This window comes from Perna viridis, chromosome 3, assembly GCF_037379345.1.
Source record: "Perna viridis isolate PV_CMFRI_1.1 ecotype Kerala chromosome 3, ASM3737934v1, whole genome shotgun sequence".
NCBI classification, from domain to species: Eukaryota; Metazoa; Mollusca; class Bivalvia; order Mytilida; family Mytilidae; genus Perna; species Perna viridis.
Window position 1 is genome coordinate 60,529,680 of NC_142447.1, and position 19,113 is coordinate 60,548,792.

A 19,113-nucleotide genomic window follows, 5' to 3' on the forward strand; every position below is an offset into this window, starting at 1 on the left:
AAAATTGCTATTTATAGTTCGAGACTACTTTTCTGTCCGATCTTCGTGGACTCGCCCTATTTTCTTTGCGGGAAAATATTTTTTCACATGTCCTTAGAAATGCTATATAAGTGAAAATTTTATTGAATCAATTTACATATTTTTAAAAAAAAATCCTAAAAATATGCACTTCACTATAGAAGTCTGTGGGAAAATTAATACGATACTGAGACCTTATTTGGAATAATCAAAAATCTATGGATAGATATGTATTGAAAACCATTGTTGAACGACAGTTAAAAGATCAATTCATTCAATCATGGTTCTCAAATGCTAACAACTCTTCAAGATGCGCATTTTATTTGAATTAAAAAAAGAAGTTAAGTTAGAATCATACTTCTTAAACTTAAAGTAGGTGAAATGCACCAAATCGCCAAACTGAGATGCTTCAATTTAAAAGTACCATTTGAAACAGGTAGATGGTCTAAGATACCAAAAGGTCAAAGAATATGTCATCTTTGTGGGCAGGGAATCAGGAATGAATTCCATTATTTCTTTCAGTGTAAGCATGAAAGGATCAAAGAAATTCTAGATAAATATTTACCAAAATATTATACTATAAATCCGCAGATGTATAAATTAAAAAGGCTTCTTGAATTTTGTCATAAAGAACAGTACATTAATTTGGCATCATTTATTAGAAATCTTGCTAAATAAGTATGAAAACCAACCTTGCATCCGTTAGATACTTAATATCTTGACACTGTTGTGCATTATTTTTATATTTTGTTATTTAATGAATGTATTCAATTTCTGATTAGTTTATACGCTATGACCTAATCGGAAATTGAATACATTCATTATATTTGAATTAAAAATTAAATAAAATGATATATCCATCACTTTTATTAATACTGAGTAAACAACAACTTTAATTTTCTCGCCGTGTAGTAATTCTAATAAACAAATTGGCCGCCATTTTAAAATCAGCGGTAAGACGCTGTCATTTCATCACTGGGAAATGTTCAGTTCCAAAATTGCAGACTAAGAAGTAATCAAGGGAACCAAGGTTACAGCGGTAATCAAAAGAATGTAATCCAGGGACAAAGACCAGACATGGAAAACAGACATGCACAACAAAGAACATAAAGTAACTAAAATCATACATACAAAGTAGCAAAAGTAAATGAGCAACTCGGACTCCACTAAAAACTGGGAGCATGGACCAGGTGCACCGGTAGGGTAAGCGTCCTCTGCTTTTCTAGAAACACCCTCCGAGTTGCTCATAAAAAGTCAAGTCCGGGGTAGACAAACGAGGAAAGGAAAACTATGACCCGTTGAATAAATCAGTTTTCATGGTATTAAAGCAGGAATTTGACATAAACCCGGCGGACATAAAGTTAGTTAATAATTTATTGTCACAAAAACGTTTCAACGTTACAAAGTGACTGAAAACGTTGTTTCGGATGTTGACAAACAAAAAGTAGTTCCGTAAAAGGTGTGCGTGGCCTAAATAGCAAGTTAGTTTATACAATTGAAACAATGTTAATTTTTTGTCAACAAACCAATCAAATGGCAGGATTCTCATCAAATTAAAATATTATTGTATGTATTGTTGTGTGATTTGTATGCTATGATAGTGTGCTCCTGTACACCTATTATGTCGGAGATTATCAATAAAGTTGTCTTGTCTTGTCTTGTCTTGTCTTGCAAAATTCATTTTATTTTATTGAAATTTTCTTAATGAGCTCAGACTCTCTTATTGATATTGGTATGCTGGTACATTGAGATCACCAACATGTCTTCAATAAGTGCTAACACACCTTTAAGTAACTTCTAAAAGGCCCCGACAAAGAAGTAATAAAGTCCATGGTAACAGAACGATGACACTTCTTCAAAATAAACTAAAATGTAAAATAACGACACGAATGACCAACATCTCTTAACGGTGGACAGGAGCATGTCTACGGTAGGGTTAAACTAGTTTTATAATGCTTTAAGGCCAACTAGTAGTTTGTAGTTCAATTATGTAGTATATTGGAGAGTTTTGTGTTCATTTATCTAGGTATTCCATGTAAGTTTGATCGAAAAAATGAACGAAAGGTTATTTGTTCATTGTTTTCTCTTCGTTGAGTCCAATGTTAAAAATAAAAAGCAGTGCGCGTTCAGTTAACGAGCATCGAACCTAAATATTATGCAGAGTGCCGCACTGCTATATATACTGTTACGCTGCCACGTGAATCTTAAAGTGAACTGAATGTCCTTCGTAAACAGAATGGTGAATTTAACACGAAGAGTTCAAAATTAACTATTTACAACAATAATGTTGTGTTCAGATGCGTTTGGGGTCGATCCCCGTTCTACCCATTAAGGTAGCTTATCCTGATGTTTGCAATTTGACGATTGTTTGAGGCTTAAAAAATTCCAAATAATCGATGTAATTTATTCAGTACATGGATAAGTCATTAGAGGCTTCGCGACTTGGGCAAGTATGGAATCCCCGTTCAAACTTGATACTGCTCCTTTTAACAAACGTCTGAACGGACACAGAGGCGGACGAACAAAAGACCTGCTTACTTCCTAAAAGTAAACATTTCAGATTACCAAACCACTGTTCCGAGGATTTCAACCAAATGCAAATCTTAATTGTGGAACAGAACACGACCTGGAGCGGTTCCAGAGAGAAGAGGGAGGTATTCTGGATGAAGGACCTCCTTGTCCTTCATCCACACGAATTAATAAAAAAAAATAAAGAGCTTCCATGCTTTGTATGCTTTGTAAGGTTTCTTTTCATCACAGTGTTAGTTAATATTTTGAATTATATATTTTACACGAGACCAGCTTATAACTCATCTTTCAATTACTCAGTTTCACAATGTTCAAGATCTGTGTGCAGTATCGATAAAATGTGAATACATCACAAGTATTCACTTGATTATGTAGTGAGTTTCGCTCATATTTTTAGATATGGTGAATATGTCAAAGAGACAACAACCCCACTGGGATGAAAATGTCAGCCAAAGGCCACCCATTGATTTAAATGTAAGCGGGTACAACCTTTTAATCACATTGTTCTACCCTTTGAATAGTTTTTTTCTGCAAAAACCACTTTGTATGTATATTCTAGGTCAATTTATAATAAACTGTTGTTGAAAAGTTAAAAAAAAAACGTCAATAGATAATGCCTTCAATTTTTTGTATGAAATTCCATGACAAATCGATAAACTGCCAAGCGAAACTAACAAGCAGTTTTCTAAAAAAAATATGTATAAACGACGGTTTTGATTATTTATCCACATTTTAAACATCTCAAACCCATGTTTAGAATAAGTTTGTGCACTTTGTTATTGCTTCACAATTACTTTTATGCTATGAGGATGTGTTGTAGTATGACAGAAATATATCCACTGTGACTTACAAATCTTTCAAAGAAACGTCTTTTTGCAATATATCAATAGATGTCGAACAATTAAAGCTGAAATTTCAGCCTCCATGTAAATAAAAGTCAAGTTTACCTGATCATACCATCTTGAAGCAAGTGCGCCGTGAAAAACATATATGGATTTCAACTTGTATCCATTGGTCACAACAACTTCTGTTGATGATAGTTTTTTCCCTACAGGAAGTTTTCGTTTACATTCCTCTTGGATTTCTTCTCCAGCAATCTTATATATTGACTTTGATACAGCTCCACAGTTAAGATCCAGTGATTCGTTTGCACTGTTCACTATGGCGTCATACTGTAAGTAAGAGAAACTGTCGCAAAGAATTTTCAACCCCTTTATTGCTGAATTTAAGAATATTGAACATACATGTAGATATTTCGGCTTTTTTTCAAAACTGACAAAAGTACAGAAAAGTTTCTTTTCTCTATAACGTAAAACTTCGATTAGAGAATTTGGTACGACACGAAGTATTGCATTAAGAACTACATCTGTTGGCTCTTATGGCTTATGATGTGTTGCAGAATTCATTACATTTCAATTTTTATTCAATAATTTCTTATTAATATGCAAGATTTTTTCATTAATATGCAAGATATTTTATTATAATGCAAGAAGAATCTTTTATTAATACGTAGGATTTTTTCATTAATATGATACAATAAAAAACATCACATTTTAAAGAAAAAGATTGCATATTAATAAATAATAATAAAAAAAAAACCCTGCATATAAATTAGAAAATTCTGAACAGTACGACTGTAAAGTCGGTTGGACTATGAACAATACATAACAAATGTGTCGTAATAAGCTACTTAAAGTTTAATACTTCGGTTTTATTTTTTCATCAAAACGTTATATGTTCACCTTAAAAACACATTCCCAACCATCTTGCGCTTATAGGCGATGCATTTTACTTGTATCATAGAACGCAAAACCCAGTTCATTGTAATTATTGCAAAGGCGCTTACTCTGCTGGAAATTCCCGACTCAAAGCGTCTAATTTGGAGCAAAAATGTCAAAAATCGATTTCAACTACTTTTGTTGATAGTTTTTGTACTATTCCTCCAACTGATTTTTCACAAATTTATTGGGAACAATCAGGGTTTTACTACAAATTCTAATTAAAATTTCGGACATTTGAACAATTTTTTAAATTGGTCCTGCTTGAGATCAGAATCCTGTTTGAAATGGCACTGATCCTTTAGAGTTGCAAAACATAGAACACATCTAAAATCAAAAACCAACTTGGTTGTGTAACACATTTTATACGGAAGGAGAAGCGGTGATAGAGGTTATAATTGGCCTAAAATACAGCTGAAAATTAATCATAGTGTTGAAAGCTTTCATTGTGAATTAAGAGACTTGAACTGATTACAAATGAGAAAAAGACTTCTAAAATAACTTTAAAGAACAAAAGAAAACAAATCAATTGCTTGAAGTTTACCCAAATTCAGATATTCTGTCAATGTTGTGCTTTTTGGTCATTTTCTGATAATATTTGGGTAAGGAATTGGCATCCACACCCATAAAACAATTTCATATTAAGCCAATACATTTAATATTACATAGTTTATCAAATGTGAAAATAATAAACAGCTGCGCTATGTGTAACAGCAACTGTCTTGATACCATTGTAAAGCTGAGACATTGTGCTACAAGATTATATATATATATATATATATATATATACACACAAACGTCTCAGAATGTGACGACTCTATTCGCTACACTGCTCCATCGGATCAAATTGATATTGGGAAGATAAAGTAAACGTATAGAAAGGACTGAAAAATTCCCAACGATGTTAGAACTGTCAAATTTGCGAATCAAATTTTTGGTCGTCCCGTACTACCATACATCGTGTACTAAGTTACAGCCCTAGATTAATCCTACGAGGAGGAATGACCCGGCCAGCGAAAGATATATTTTTTTATATAGCCTAGCTGGCCGTGTGGTCTAGGGCGCTGGACGTAGTGCAGGCGGTGTTGCCATAGATGTCACAGCGGTACGAGTTCGAGTCTCGTGGAGGGAACGACCAAAAATTTGCATCGCAAATTTGACAGTTCTAACATCGTTGGAATTTTTCAGACCCATATATATATATATGTGTGTGTGTGCGTGTCAGTTTACTTCGTTTTGTATCAACGAAGTATATTAAGGAGCTGCGCTGAAAGCGCATGATACGCCCGTTGCCCTTTTAACTTGTCCTTATGCTTTTAATGAATTTATATTATCAACAAGAAATGCTGTGAATACTCCCCAAAAAAAAGTAAATATAAAATGCACAAACAATTTAGCACTATCAAGGCTACCTCAACTTTAACTATGTTTTTTGTTTTGATTATTCACCCATACATTTCTATCTTGTTTGAAACACACTTTTCTGACAAGGTTACCAAGTGCCTTTTATATTAATTAGTCGATCATCACAACAAACGGTCTGTTTTAAACGATTTTTCAACGATAAAATTTCCTTGGGCGTTTCCGGCCTTTTTTAACAAGTAAAACTTCAAAACACGGAAACGTCAAATTTGACATTTATACAAATCGGAAGGTAGCTAACTTCTATAGATATGAACAATTCGCCAAAGTTTCATAAAAATTAGTGAAAGTGTTTTTGAGCAATTGTGCGAAAACTTGAAAATCTCCTTTTTTAAGTATAAAAATTCATAACACGGAAACGAAAAATCTGAAATTTATGAAAATCGAAAGGGAACTTATGTTAATAGATATGAACAATTCAACAAAGTTTCATAAAAGTTGGTGAAAGTGTTTTTGAGTTATTGTCCGAAAACATGAAAATCCTCCCTTTTTTTAAGAAAAAAAATTCATAACACGGGAACGAAAAATCTGAAATTATAAAAATCGAAAGAGAGCTTACGTCAATAGATATGAACAATTCGCCAAAGTTTCATTAAAGTTGGTGGAAGCGTTTTTGAGTTATTATCCGAAGTGTGGACGACGGACGGACAGACAACGGTATACCATTATACGTCCCGAATTTGACGGGCGTATAAAAAGCTGCTTCTTGCGTGTGGACCTAGTTTTCTGGATGTAAAAATGTAAAAAAAAAATTACAATTCTCAGCAGTTTTTGTTAAATAACGTATAATTTTATATATTTTTCTACGCTAAGAACTACAACAAATTTATTGAAATATTACCTTTAACAAAGCGATTTCGCCAGCTTCAATGTGGATATTTATCCTTGGAGTGTCATCTAAATGGAATATAAATATCATTATTACGTTTATCTTCTTGAACAAAACAAACTGTGTGATAATACATGTATTCGTGTCAAAAATAAGTCATAGTTAGTTGTTCTCCTCATTAGCCTCACCTCGCCTCGGTGAATAACGTAAACTATACAAAGACTTATCCTACCTCTGTTTTTAAATAACCCCGTGTTTTTTAACTTTTATAGCACATCCAGAGGAACGACAAATTTCACGACCTATCTATATATATTAGTGAAATGACATTAACGATGCAATTTTTTTTAACTCGTCGGTAACGAAATGTACATGTTATTTCTTTTGATCCAAGTGCAATGTAAAAAGCGACTCTTGTCCAAGTATATTAAGCATTTTCCAACGTTCACCGGGTAAACCCATTTCTTCCAAAATGGTACCCATCAAAAATTTGGTTGATTAACAAGCTCTAAATTAGACACATGGGAATTACAGAAATGAATCCTAAGGAAATGCGATGACTGTTTTTCAGGCAATCATTAAACAATCCCCTTGTTTAAAGGTTTTCACATTAGCAAATGATCCCAATATTATAATAAATCTTTTAGATTTAAAGAATTCCCAGTTCAATGTATTCAGTTTCTTTTTTTTATCTGATTTTTTTATCACAAATATCGTTAATTTTTTTTAATAAATTGGATGTTTCAAAACAAAAAAATGTCTTTCACTTATATCTTCTATGTAAAATATTATCAATTCCAAACTTGAAATCTTTTGATGATAACGAACGGTTTTTGTTAAAGCACCTAAGCCAAGAATGTGTAACCTTTAATACTGTTGATATGTTAGTTCAAATCGATTGAGAACACGCAAATGTTGTCGCAAGTGCGATTTATTTTATTATTTTACTTGAAAAACAATGAACCGTTATGGACAATTGGTTATGCTTTAAAACTAGTAAAATACGAACCAAACTCTTTTATCACCATGATACGCATAGATAGATGAATAATAAGTGTATATCATTGTTTTACTAAGTTGTATGGGTATGAACGTATGTCCATACATTATTTTGCAGGACAGACATTGATTTTATGTGTTTCCATTAAGTAATGAAACGACTAATGATTCTGAAATTACAGTTTTATATTGAAAGTCTGAACACAAGGATAGTGAAATGAAATACAGAAAACTTACTGCAACGCGACAAAAATGCACCACTGAAGAACCTAACTACAAAATAGTGAATACTTTGTTTAGCCTAGCAAACCTAAGATCATCTCTATTTTACCGGAATTAGATAATCTACTTCCGAAAGTCGTTCAAACAATGTCGTAAAATTGTCAAATATATTCACCCGATTCTTATAGCAAGTGACAAGTGTAATAGAATGGTTTTTTTGATAGTGTATTAATATAAGAAATATAAAAATAGAAGATGTGGTATGATTTCCAATGAGACAGCCATCTACCATCTACTAACCCATACCATAAAGCAAGCTGTAAAAAGCACCAAAATAATGAAGTGAAACTATTCATAACAGACGAAAATCGGCCTAATCTATATATTAAAAACACAAAACGAATAACAAAGAACATAAAAAAAACAACGACAACCACTGCATTGCAGGTTACATAACGGACGAACAGGGGGAAATTGATATGCCCGTGACTGTTTGTCGCGGAGGCATAAAAATTCCATATTACATGTAACATCGAATTTATTTTATGTTGACAATAACATCAACCGCGTTATACGAGCACACAATTGTAAATCAATCGGTGTAATCAACCGACTATAGCAATGTTGTTAACTCACTTCAGTTCTGATTTTAACTTGTTTATCAACCGCATTGGCGATAAGCCCCATTTTTTAATAAAACGGATTTACCCGGGTAACGTTATAATTGTTTATAGTTTTGATTCAACGTGAATTAAGAAAACATAACAAACCTTTTTTCCGTGAGCTATAAAGTACTTACAAAAGTTAATTGGTTTATAAAGTAAAATACCGGGTATAATTCATTACGAGAAGGAGAATATACTCACACAAGCTGTCTACAAAGTCTTGAATACGCGACGAAGCTTGCTCGAAGTCTTTTTTTGAAGGTTCCAAGAAATGAATTGCTAGAGTGTTGATATTGCGTTTAAATGACGACAAAACTCCATTTAAGAATTTCTTCTTAGGCCACTTGAGTTTTTCCGCTCCCGAAAGATGAATTGCAAGTGAAACCTTGCCTGAAATAGCGCTTTGTAGTATTTTGTCATTTAACACCTCATCTAATGCTGAATCGAAAGTATCCTTTTCTTTGTTACCACCGCCTGTCCATTTAGGTATGTACATCGTAACTGACGGTTGTGAATTGTTTACCGATAACACTTTTGGTGGTGCAGGGTTGTCTGCAACAAAGGGTCGTACATATATATTTTAAATACTACAGAAAATCTGTAATAAGCTGAAGCAGTTTTATACAAAAGACTTGGTCGAAAGAGAAACTTACATGTCTAAAACAATAGTCGGTTTCCAAACTAGGGCCAAATAAAACTAATTACATGTGATGTTAATCATTGTATCTAGAAAAAAAAACACAAATAATAAAAGTGGTAATACGAAGAAAGACAGGTCTGTTATAGTAATAATGGATATAGAGATTATTGGTAAAGTTATACCCAAGGTTCGTACAAAAAAAAACAAAGACATCGGACTATTTCTTTTTGTTTGCTTGTTCAGAACAATTAAAATAATTTGATTGAAATCTTTTAATAAAATTTTGTACGAATCGACCAAATACTAACAAAAAGTAGTGGAAAAGGAGATATTTACAACAGTCACTGTGATGTACGCGGATAGGACATTTTATAACGCTTGCCTTTATACTTCATTGTACAATATATATCTTACCGTTTTCATCTGCAAAGCACAAAATTATATGATCTTTGATTAACCAAGATGCAGCAGTATTGGTCAACTTAAAATCACACCCATTTGGTAGTTTCCACGTATGACTTTCAACTGTCTTTCGTAGATCTATAGGCTGTGCAGCTCTGTTGGATTCATTTTCTTTTGTTGTTATTTGAACGCCGTGCTCTGTTAGTCGGCTGATAAGATTTTTTAAAGTTTCAGGTTTTTCGTCAGTCTGGTAGCACTTCTCAACTTTTTGTATATTGTCAGCAGCCATTTTAATTTCATCATATGCATTTTGCACTGAGGATCCTGATAGCCCTTCAATTACCCAGGATGAACTTCCACAAGATGTATTTTCAGTCATGATAACATTGTATTTTTCTGTGATGTCCTTTACTACTTCTTGAAAAATGCCACAGTTTTCTTTTTTAACCGTAATAGATCTTCTTTCAATCAAAGTCTCCAATTCAGTTTTTATCTTAATTTCGTCATCACGAAAACATATGTACGTAAGTTCATAGATAGCTGGATCATACCTCAGTTTGACAAGGTTGGAATATTTTTCCTTTATAATTGCAAGCTTTTTTTCCACAAAAGGAGATGCTTGAAGGATTTCTGGCATTTTCTGACGTCCATTTACGATGAACTTCCGAATCGTCTCCTCTATCCGTGTATGGCAGCAGCCCGAATAGAGGTTTACAATGTTTCTTCTTTCATCAACAAACCAAACACAGTCAATACACCTAGCTTTGTTCCTGTTTAGTTTTTGATCCATACGTCTCGAAACTGCATCCGTCTTTAGAAACTCAATTTCGGAAGCATCAAGGCTAAGTTCTGAATGCATAAAATCATTCCTTACCCTTTTTAGCTCGAATTTAATATCATTTTCAATTTTTGCTGACTCTCCATTTTTTTCAAATGAAATACGAATACTATAAATCTGCTCATCTATAGTAATGTTGACTGCCTTTGACTTAAAGGCAGCTGTTTCCCATAACTTACAAAGGAAAATCGAAGCCGTTTCTTCGGGGGTGAAGTTCAAAGTAATTAATTCCAAGTTGACGAAATCGCCTACATCATCACTATTTCTCCTGTTCTTCTGGTCATATTCTTTAACATCATCCCCATCATTATCATCAAGATAGTGTTTTGCTCTTGCAACAGATTCCTTCGTACCAACAATATAACACCCATTGTTTCTGTATGTAAATACTTCAACATCATAACCCTTGAAATCTTTTGGGCAGTTTTTGGAAAAGAACACATCTAAAAAGGCAGTATTTTTCGCCAAAATCTTTGATATTATCAATTTGCCTTCAATTGCTTTTTCGAAGCGAGCAAAATACTTTCCTTCAAATGGCGGAGACAGAAAAATGTTTTTGTCTTTCAATCGATTTTCAATCTGCTCAAAACTATGCTTTAGTGCATATATCCATAGATACCTCTCCTCCTCCCCGTCTGTCCATTTTAATATATCTTCTCCTCCTAAACATATAAATATTCAAACAATAAATTTGCTAATATCATCACCACAGACGAATTACAATCGACAACACAATTTAATATGCCGATATGAAGTTTTCAAAGCATTTGTGCTTAATAGTTTCTACTTTATTACATTTTTCACACTTATTATTGGCACTATATCCGAACTTCTGTAATAAATACTTATATTCGACTAATCTGTGCAACACCTTGTACTGAAAAGATTGAAGACGACTTTCAATTGTGCACTTGAAAGGCAATTTATAAATTTTCTCCCATGTTTGTCTGTCGATTTCTTCTCTTCAGCTGTGGGAGCAACTTTTTCATTATTCAAAAACATATTACCAACATTTCGAGGACAAATCTTAGTGGCAATATCTTGATTTCATGAATAAACACAATTTTGAAAGAACTGCTTTCAACCTTGACATAATTCTTAAAAAGTAAAAGTTTCCAAGAATGCGGAATAGCTGCCCTTGCAAACTAAACATCTAAAAAGGTGGCGTTTACTTTTTTCACTAGATATATGTGAAAGAAATCTAGGATCAATGTCTATCATATCATTTATAAATCGAATACCCTTATTGAAGAAAATAGTGTTCTTATTCGTTTTGATATAGGGGTTGAACTATATAAATTCCTTTCTGACTTCAAATAAACTTTCAGGTGAACACATACGTTTTATCCTACTTCATGTCATTATCTAAATAAAAGGGTGAAACATTTCGGACGTCTCTCAAATCACATGTACTGTAAAAAATATCTTTTAAATTGAAATAATCTGGACAGAAGGCAAAAGGGACTGTTTTCGATTTCGCTTTAGAATCTGACATAAATCTTTTGATCCACATAATTCTCATAGCAATCATCTAATGTTCAAAATTATGTGCTTTCAGTCCCCCATCATTGATCGATTGCTGAATGACTTATTGTTTTATACTTGGAGGACCATTCGACCATGGAAATTTCTGAATGTTATTTTGAATCTTTGTCATGTAGCAGGATGATACATGTGCAGATTGAAACAACATATATCAGTTTCGACACAGCTAAAGATTTTAATATGGTAAATTTACCAATTAGTGAATGGTGTCTCCAGGTGCACTGGTAGGATAAACGTCCTCTGCTTTTCTAGAAACACCCGCCGAGTTGCTCATAAAAAGTCAAGTCCGGGGTAGACGAAAGAGAAAAGGAAAACTATGACACGTTGAACAAATCAGTTTTCATGGTGCAAATGGGTACACCGTAAAGATCCCCGTTTGTGCAATTTAGTGCTAATTCTAAAAATAACTATACATAGATAGTTAAAAATAAACATAATTTATATGATTACAAATAACAATTTGTAAATATATATCATTTTGCAAGAAATATTAAACAGTTTTACTTAAGCTATCTGACAATGAACTATTTCGCAGCAAATCATTATTTACAAAATATGGCGGCTAACGATGATTACCCGATACTGCGGACAAGTCTAAAATTGTATTTATGAAAATAGTTAAAAAATGCAAACAACGAAAATTTAATTCCAGGTATTTATTACATGTAATTTAGCTGCCTGTTTCATTTAAAAGCCGAAACTTATTGCGATTTACGATTTTCACCCAAAACATAGAAAAATGTTCAGAAAAATTATACTACCGATGATTTCTGATACTGTATGTAAACACATACTAAAATACTCAACAAAGTAACCAATATTAAGGCATTCTCATTCAGCGAATGTTAAAAAAGTGCAGTAAGAACTAATGTAAATTTAGCCTTAAAATCCTTGAAAATCTACATGCCATTCAGTGCTGGCAATAATATCAGCATTTTTTTAATATAAAAAAAATAAAATAACTGGCTAATCCCCCCTACAATACTTCAATTTTATCAATACAATTATCAAGGTTGTTACAGTCTACATTCGTCATAGTGTAAAAATACATACCAAGTGTTTTAAAAGATAAGGCCATTTAATTAGTTAAGAACTTTCTCTATTAAACTTATCTCTACCGATCCAAATAGCCTGTCTTGGATAAATTGACTTTTAAACCTGAAATCCTTCTGAAATCATCAAATATTTTAAGACATATTTAGCTGACCCTACATCTTTAAAAAAAAAAAAGATGTGTCTTCGGATAATTGTGACGTCTTAACCTCTACATCTCCAATCTTCATACCCGATATGTCTTTATCTTCCCTTTTGTTAATCGCCAAAATCTCTGCTGCCTACATAAACAAATAAGGTGGAAGAGGACATCCTTGCTGTACATCTCTTTCAATATTAAAGATATCTGAACTTAGAAATGTCCGTGTATAGTAATTCTACCCATTATTAATCTCAGATTCTTGAAACGATATTCATTCATACTATGCTATATCAAGTTCAAGATCAAATGTTCGACGTTTTCAAATATATAATTGGTATTGTCCCATGTTTTATGGTGTTTTGTTTTACTTAATTTTTGTTTATTTCTGATAATTTTCAACCATTTTTGCATTATTTACTTCATTCAAATCATGATACTTTGTTGCAATACTTGTTTTTGGCACATACCTCACAAACGGTTGAAGTCAAAACCTTCATTAATGAATCGCAGGATCCCTTTATAACTCATGTCGAGGAACTAAATTATTGTTCCTAGACTTTTACTGGATACTTCCACTTGCACTACTTGTTTTTGGCACATACCTCACAAACGGTTGAAGTCAAACCTTCATTAATGAATCGCAGGCGTCCTTTTGTGACATGACACCTTGTGGTGCAATTTTAAAGAGACATACGTGCAAGTTATAGAGTTACTTTTTATGGAAGTCTTTCAACTGCCCGTTTTTTCCTCATTACTTCACAGTAGGCGTTGTTATCCTTAACATTTTAATGTTTTAGTTAATAGAAAATATATATATATGTCTGTATGATTTTGCAAGATGACAGAAAAGTATGCTCGGTGTAAGTTATGTTCTACCTTAATAAGTGTTTGATCATTTAACAATCTTGATACCATGTGCACTTATTCATTGAAGCAAGTATGGCTTAATAATTTCCGGCGAGTGATTAACTCGGTTCTTATAATAAAATTCTAACCATTGTTGTGTTACCTCATTGAATAGTTTTTCATTTACTCAAAAAGACAGTGACTTTGTTCCATTTCTATTTATAAGACAGTATATTCTAATAAAAAGTGAAAAAGGGTATATAATAACGTGGATTTTCTTCAATTGATTAAGGAAGCACATATTATATTTTATATTTACAGCATGGACTTATGTACATGTTTTTGACTTTGTCAGACAAGATTGGTTTGCTGTTCCTTCCATCCTTGAGCATATTTTGTTCACCTTAAGGGAACAATTATCGCGCTTGACGGCAGCATTTATAATGAGTGACAATACAGGTTGCTACCACTGTGGCAGTCTTTGATTATCATTTCACTATATTTCAGATATCAAAAGGTATAACTTGTAATGACTTAATTTAGTATAAATAGGCAGTATTCATAAGAATAATTCTTTCTGGTATATGATATTAGAGAATAAAGCTTTGAAGGCTTTATAGGCCCGGATTTCATAAACAATCTCTACCTCTTGAGTCTTTCCTCAAATCTTCAATTTTAAGTGATTTGATTGGTTGAAATTTGAGTTGCCGCAGGATTTAATGAAAAGCTCAACTTGAGATCCTTAATGAAAGAGGTTCGAAATTAATAGTTTTGGAAGACAATTTTACTCAAACTTTCAATTCTGAACAACATAGTTTATATTTCTGCAATGGCTGAAAAGCTGATGAAATATGAAAATACTAAAAAGAGAATACAGTTCCAATGGAGATCATAAAATTCCAAGATCTGCTCCAATGTGCCAAAATTGCTTATGTAGCTTTAAAAACTAAAGTTTTTTTTTGACTTTTTACCTTACAGCACACTAAATCTTTGTTTTGCTTTTGTTTTTTTTAAACATTCAATTAAAAGATAAAACAATGTATGAATGTTGTCAGGGATTGTGGATTGTATTTCAACTTTTTGCAAATTAATTCAAAAGTTTTTAGTACGTCATAATTAGTTGCTAAGAAAAGTGCGACGAAAATTTTAATTTTCAAAATAAGATTTAAAAAAAAATAAACGAAGTTCTTTGTATACTTACAGGAAAAATGTTTGAAGATTTCAAGCCGCTGTGATGAGTAGTTATTAAGAAAACTGTGACCGAAAAAGTGTTTCATGAAATTTACTTAATTACCTAAAGTTAATTATTTCTCTTTTGAAGTTTTACAAGAAAGTTCACCTGAAGTGACAGCAATTTTTTTATCTATTCGCAAATGAACTTCAAGAGAGACAATAAACGGGAAAATTTATTGACGTCTAGCTTCCATGCCGACTAGTAGGCGATGGCTAGCTTCATACTGATAAAATTGAGCGGTAATGTGCTTTTTTATTAGCTCTTGTACATAAGAAAACAAACAAGCATATATAAAATACTTACTCTCTGTAGCCATCCCTAGAAGTATTATCTACAAAAAAAACATGACAGTTTAGTAATACTGCATGTATTACACCAAATCCTAAATGGCACAAGAATACATGTACCTAAGCAATACAGGAATTTACAGTTTTGCAAGCCGTTTTGTTTTGATTTTATATGTTCTTCTGAATAAACACTGATAAAGAACAACAACGTGACAGAACCGTCATATGTTTGTCAGCGTATTCTATAGTGGGAGATTATATTACACAAAATATGCACCAATGAAAGCATATACTGCTGGTTTTTTTTAAATGACTGAGTTCGCATGGCACAACATAAAACGACCGCAGAAATCGAACCCATTGTCTTACAGTTCCAAAGAAATCGATACACTTTTACTTAATTTATCATTTTATAAGTTGGACATCACGAAAAGTCTGTTTATGGATTGTAATTCCTAATCAGTTCAGTCACACTCCAAATCAATCCCAACATTGTGTTTTGGTATGACACCTTGTGATACAATTACAGAGACCCATTCACTTATAATCAAGCTATTGTCCAAAAATCAGGAAAATGCTTGTTTCTAACCCCTTGTGTCCTCCCGACCCTTTTAAATTCAAAAATAGTTTGTATCGTACTCTTAAAAACTTTCTTAGAGATCCATACATGTTTTCAAGTTTTAGCCAAGAAATCACGAAAATGATTGTTTCAAACCCTAAATGGATCCTAGTTCTAATCATAACCCTAAAATCAATAAACTTTCTTTTGTAATATGGCACAATATAGGTACAAGTACAAACAAATCTAAACTCTTTTTTTTTCAAGACAAAACATAAAAAAATTGTATTTTGTACTCTTTCGTCTCTTATTCCTGAATGGTTGAAGTCATAACCCAATATATCAATCCCACCATTCCTATTGATGTACAATCCAAGAAATCCATTATAATATACTATTAAAAAGAGAAGATACCACAGTTTTATCAGAAACAAATTCGTCTAAGATATTGCTCCCAACGGGACTAATACCCCCGCAGCCTGGAGAACCCTGTTCATATAGGGACCAATGTGGACATGCGATTCATATTCAACCCAATTTATTTTTAGAGCGGATAGACTAAGCACTTTTGGCACACAATATGTTGCCATTTCTAAATCACCCAACTACTAACAGCGTTTTTATTGACAACACAATGACAGAATATGACTGCAATTTTACTGTTTATTTTTGTTTGACACAACATTTTTCCACCTGACTGTTTTTTTGAAAAACGCCTAAATCCAACAGCCGTCATTTCTACAATTTTTGTCAACACATAAATTCCTGACAATACATATGTATTCACATCTCCATGTGACTATGCTACATCCCACTAAGTTTTACGACAATGCTGCAACCTGCTTTGAAAATAGTTCAGACAGACAGACAGACAGACAGACGAGGTGAAACCTATATACCCTCAACTTCGTTTGCATGGGGTATACAAATACAGAGTGACCTCAGGTGAACCGGAAGAGTTAGCACGCCTTGTTCCGCCTGCTGCATCCGTCACATTTCATGCTAAGTAAAATCCGGTAAGTTTCTAGTTAAAATAATAATATGTAGCTTCCGACATAGTATCAAGGCAGAGATGTCCAAATAATACGGAGCGATTCACGATCGGGCGATTTTCATTTAATTTAACACAATTTCATGGTGTAAATGATTAAAAAATGTGGAGATAGTGGAAAATTATCGAAAAACAGAAAAACTGAAAGTCGATAATAAACATTACAATAAAATATGGGACAATACAGAACAGTTAATCTTAAACTTGATATCATGTAGCAATGAATCATGCGAAAATCAACTGACCAAGAATATCAAAGAAAATGAAATGTATCATGTACTAATCTCTGTCTAATTTCAACGCCTAAGGTAAAAAATAATTTGTAATGGAGAAACTACCATTGTGAGTCATAAGCCCAAGCTTTCGTTGATCCTCCGACACAGCTTGGGCATCTTGTTTGACAGTATCGGTGCTCTGCACAGAATGTTCGTGAGCAGATCACAGGCTTTACAGTAACGGATTAACTTGAAATAAATACTCCATAGTTTGGAGGTGTTGGTATATTGCCATGGCGAAGGGGGAAGTTAACAACTGGAAAGTCCGAGCAAACAAATCACATTTGTCATAAAGTTTTGTTTTCAGACGTCCAGTATCATCCATGCATAAGCTAAGGCCTAGTTATGAAGCAGAAGAAGGTGTTTCAGTTGTATTATTAATGTCAAGATCATTTCGGTAGATGAGATGTAAGTATCCTTTGAACTTTGATTGTTAAAAAAATACCTCGCATCATCTGTATAACGCGTACGGAAACAGTAAATTGAAGACTTGGCTACCCGCATCTCATCTCATATATATATATTAATCCTACGAGGAGGAATGACCCGGCCAGCGAAAGCTATATTTTATAGCCTAGCTTTTTGCAATATTACTAAATCAATAATTTGTAATATTAGAAAATGAATTTTTAATATTACAAAATGAATTTCTAATATTAAAAAATCTTTTCTAATATTAAAAAAATAATGATTTTGTAATATTAAAAATTCATTTTCTAATATTACCAATATTGATTTTTGTCCACTTTGGCTTGCTATAGTTTCCTACTAACAAACTAAGAAGTTCAAGCATGATAAATTGTGACCTCAGACCATAAGTACCAATTTCAGGTCACATGGACCAAATGAAAGATGATTATTAGTGAGCGAGTCAGATCATTTGGAATAAAAGGATCAATAAAAATAAAAATACGCCCAGTACGTGCTGGTACATGATTCTAAGAGAACAACGTTATGTAACATACTGTATGGCGGACAGACGGACACGACAAAAAATATATCTTACCGTCAAATTTGATAACTATTTAATCTAACCTCCAAATATTAACACATTCACGAGAATTTAGGTTCATAGTTGATACATGATTTGGTATGAAAAAGAAAGTACAATTCTTCGATTCCTGGAAAATTATCCCAATAAAATGGCACCATTGAATAGAAATAACTTAAACAACCACTTTCAGGGAATCGTATACATCCATTGATTTAATGATATAAAACATTAAAACTTATTAGTAGCGAGCTTCATGGAAAGTCATTAATATTCTATAATTAAGTTCTTTTTGGAAAACCGGAGTACCTATTATTGCATTTTGACAGGCTGAATCTAAGTTTATCGACGAAAAAATATGATATAGCTACATTTGTATATATATATTACTACTTACACTTATTTAGTTTCAAATCAACACCCATGCACAAACGTTAACATTTCAAAGCGTACACCTTTACATTGTATCACCATAACATTAGAGAAACGAAAGTACATACCTTAGTGCGCAAGGGTTTCTTGATCATCTGGATGATAACTTTTTAAGGCGGGAAAATTTGAAATTGTGTTTGGTAGAGATAAAGTCATTACACTACGTAAGGTTTGTTTAGACCCTTTGACTATCCTTTCTAGACGGAAGTAATGCATCGTTTTTTTACATGTCGTCCATCGAATCTTGCATTATATTTGGTATCATAACGACCTAACGTAGCACTTTGTGCGAGTGAATGATCAATCAAGGGAACCAAGCTTATATCGGTAATCAAAAGAATGCAATCCAGGGACAA

General features: G+C 32.9%; 1 protein-coding gene across 3 annotated transcripts in view; it reads right to left on the minus strand.

Moving 5' to 3' along the window:
- The window catches only part of LOC148623191 (uncharacterized), a 99,609-nt gene extending 80,772 nt beyond the window's left edge, over positions 1-18,837 (minus strand). For all 3 annotated transcript variants that reach the window (XM_088573806.1, XM_088573805.1, XM_088573807.1), the window contains exons 1-6: positions 18,723-18,837; positions 15,466-15,493; positions 9,517-11,004; positions 8,664-9,014; positions 6,589-6,644; positions 3,495-3,719 (exon numbers count right to left, since the gene is read on the minus strand). In XM_088573806.1, the coding sequence (XP_088429932.1) occupies positions 3,495-3,719; positions 6,589-6,644; positions 8,664-9,014; positions 9,517-11,004; positions 15,466-15,478 (2,133 nt within the window). In that variant the 5' untranslated portion in view covers positions 15,479-15,493; positions 18,723-18,837. The remainder of the gene's footprint in view (positions 1-3,494; positions 3,720-6,588; positions 6,645-8,663; positions 9,015-9,516; positions 11,005-15,465; positions 15,494-18,722) is intronic.
- Between the last annotated feature and the right edge of the window lie 276 nt (positions 18,838-19,113).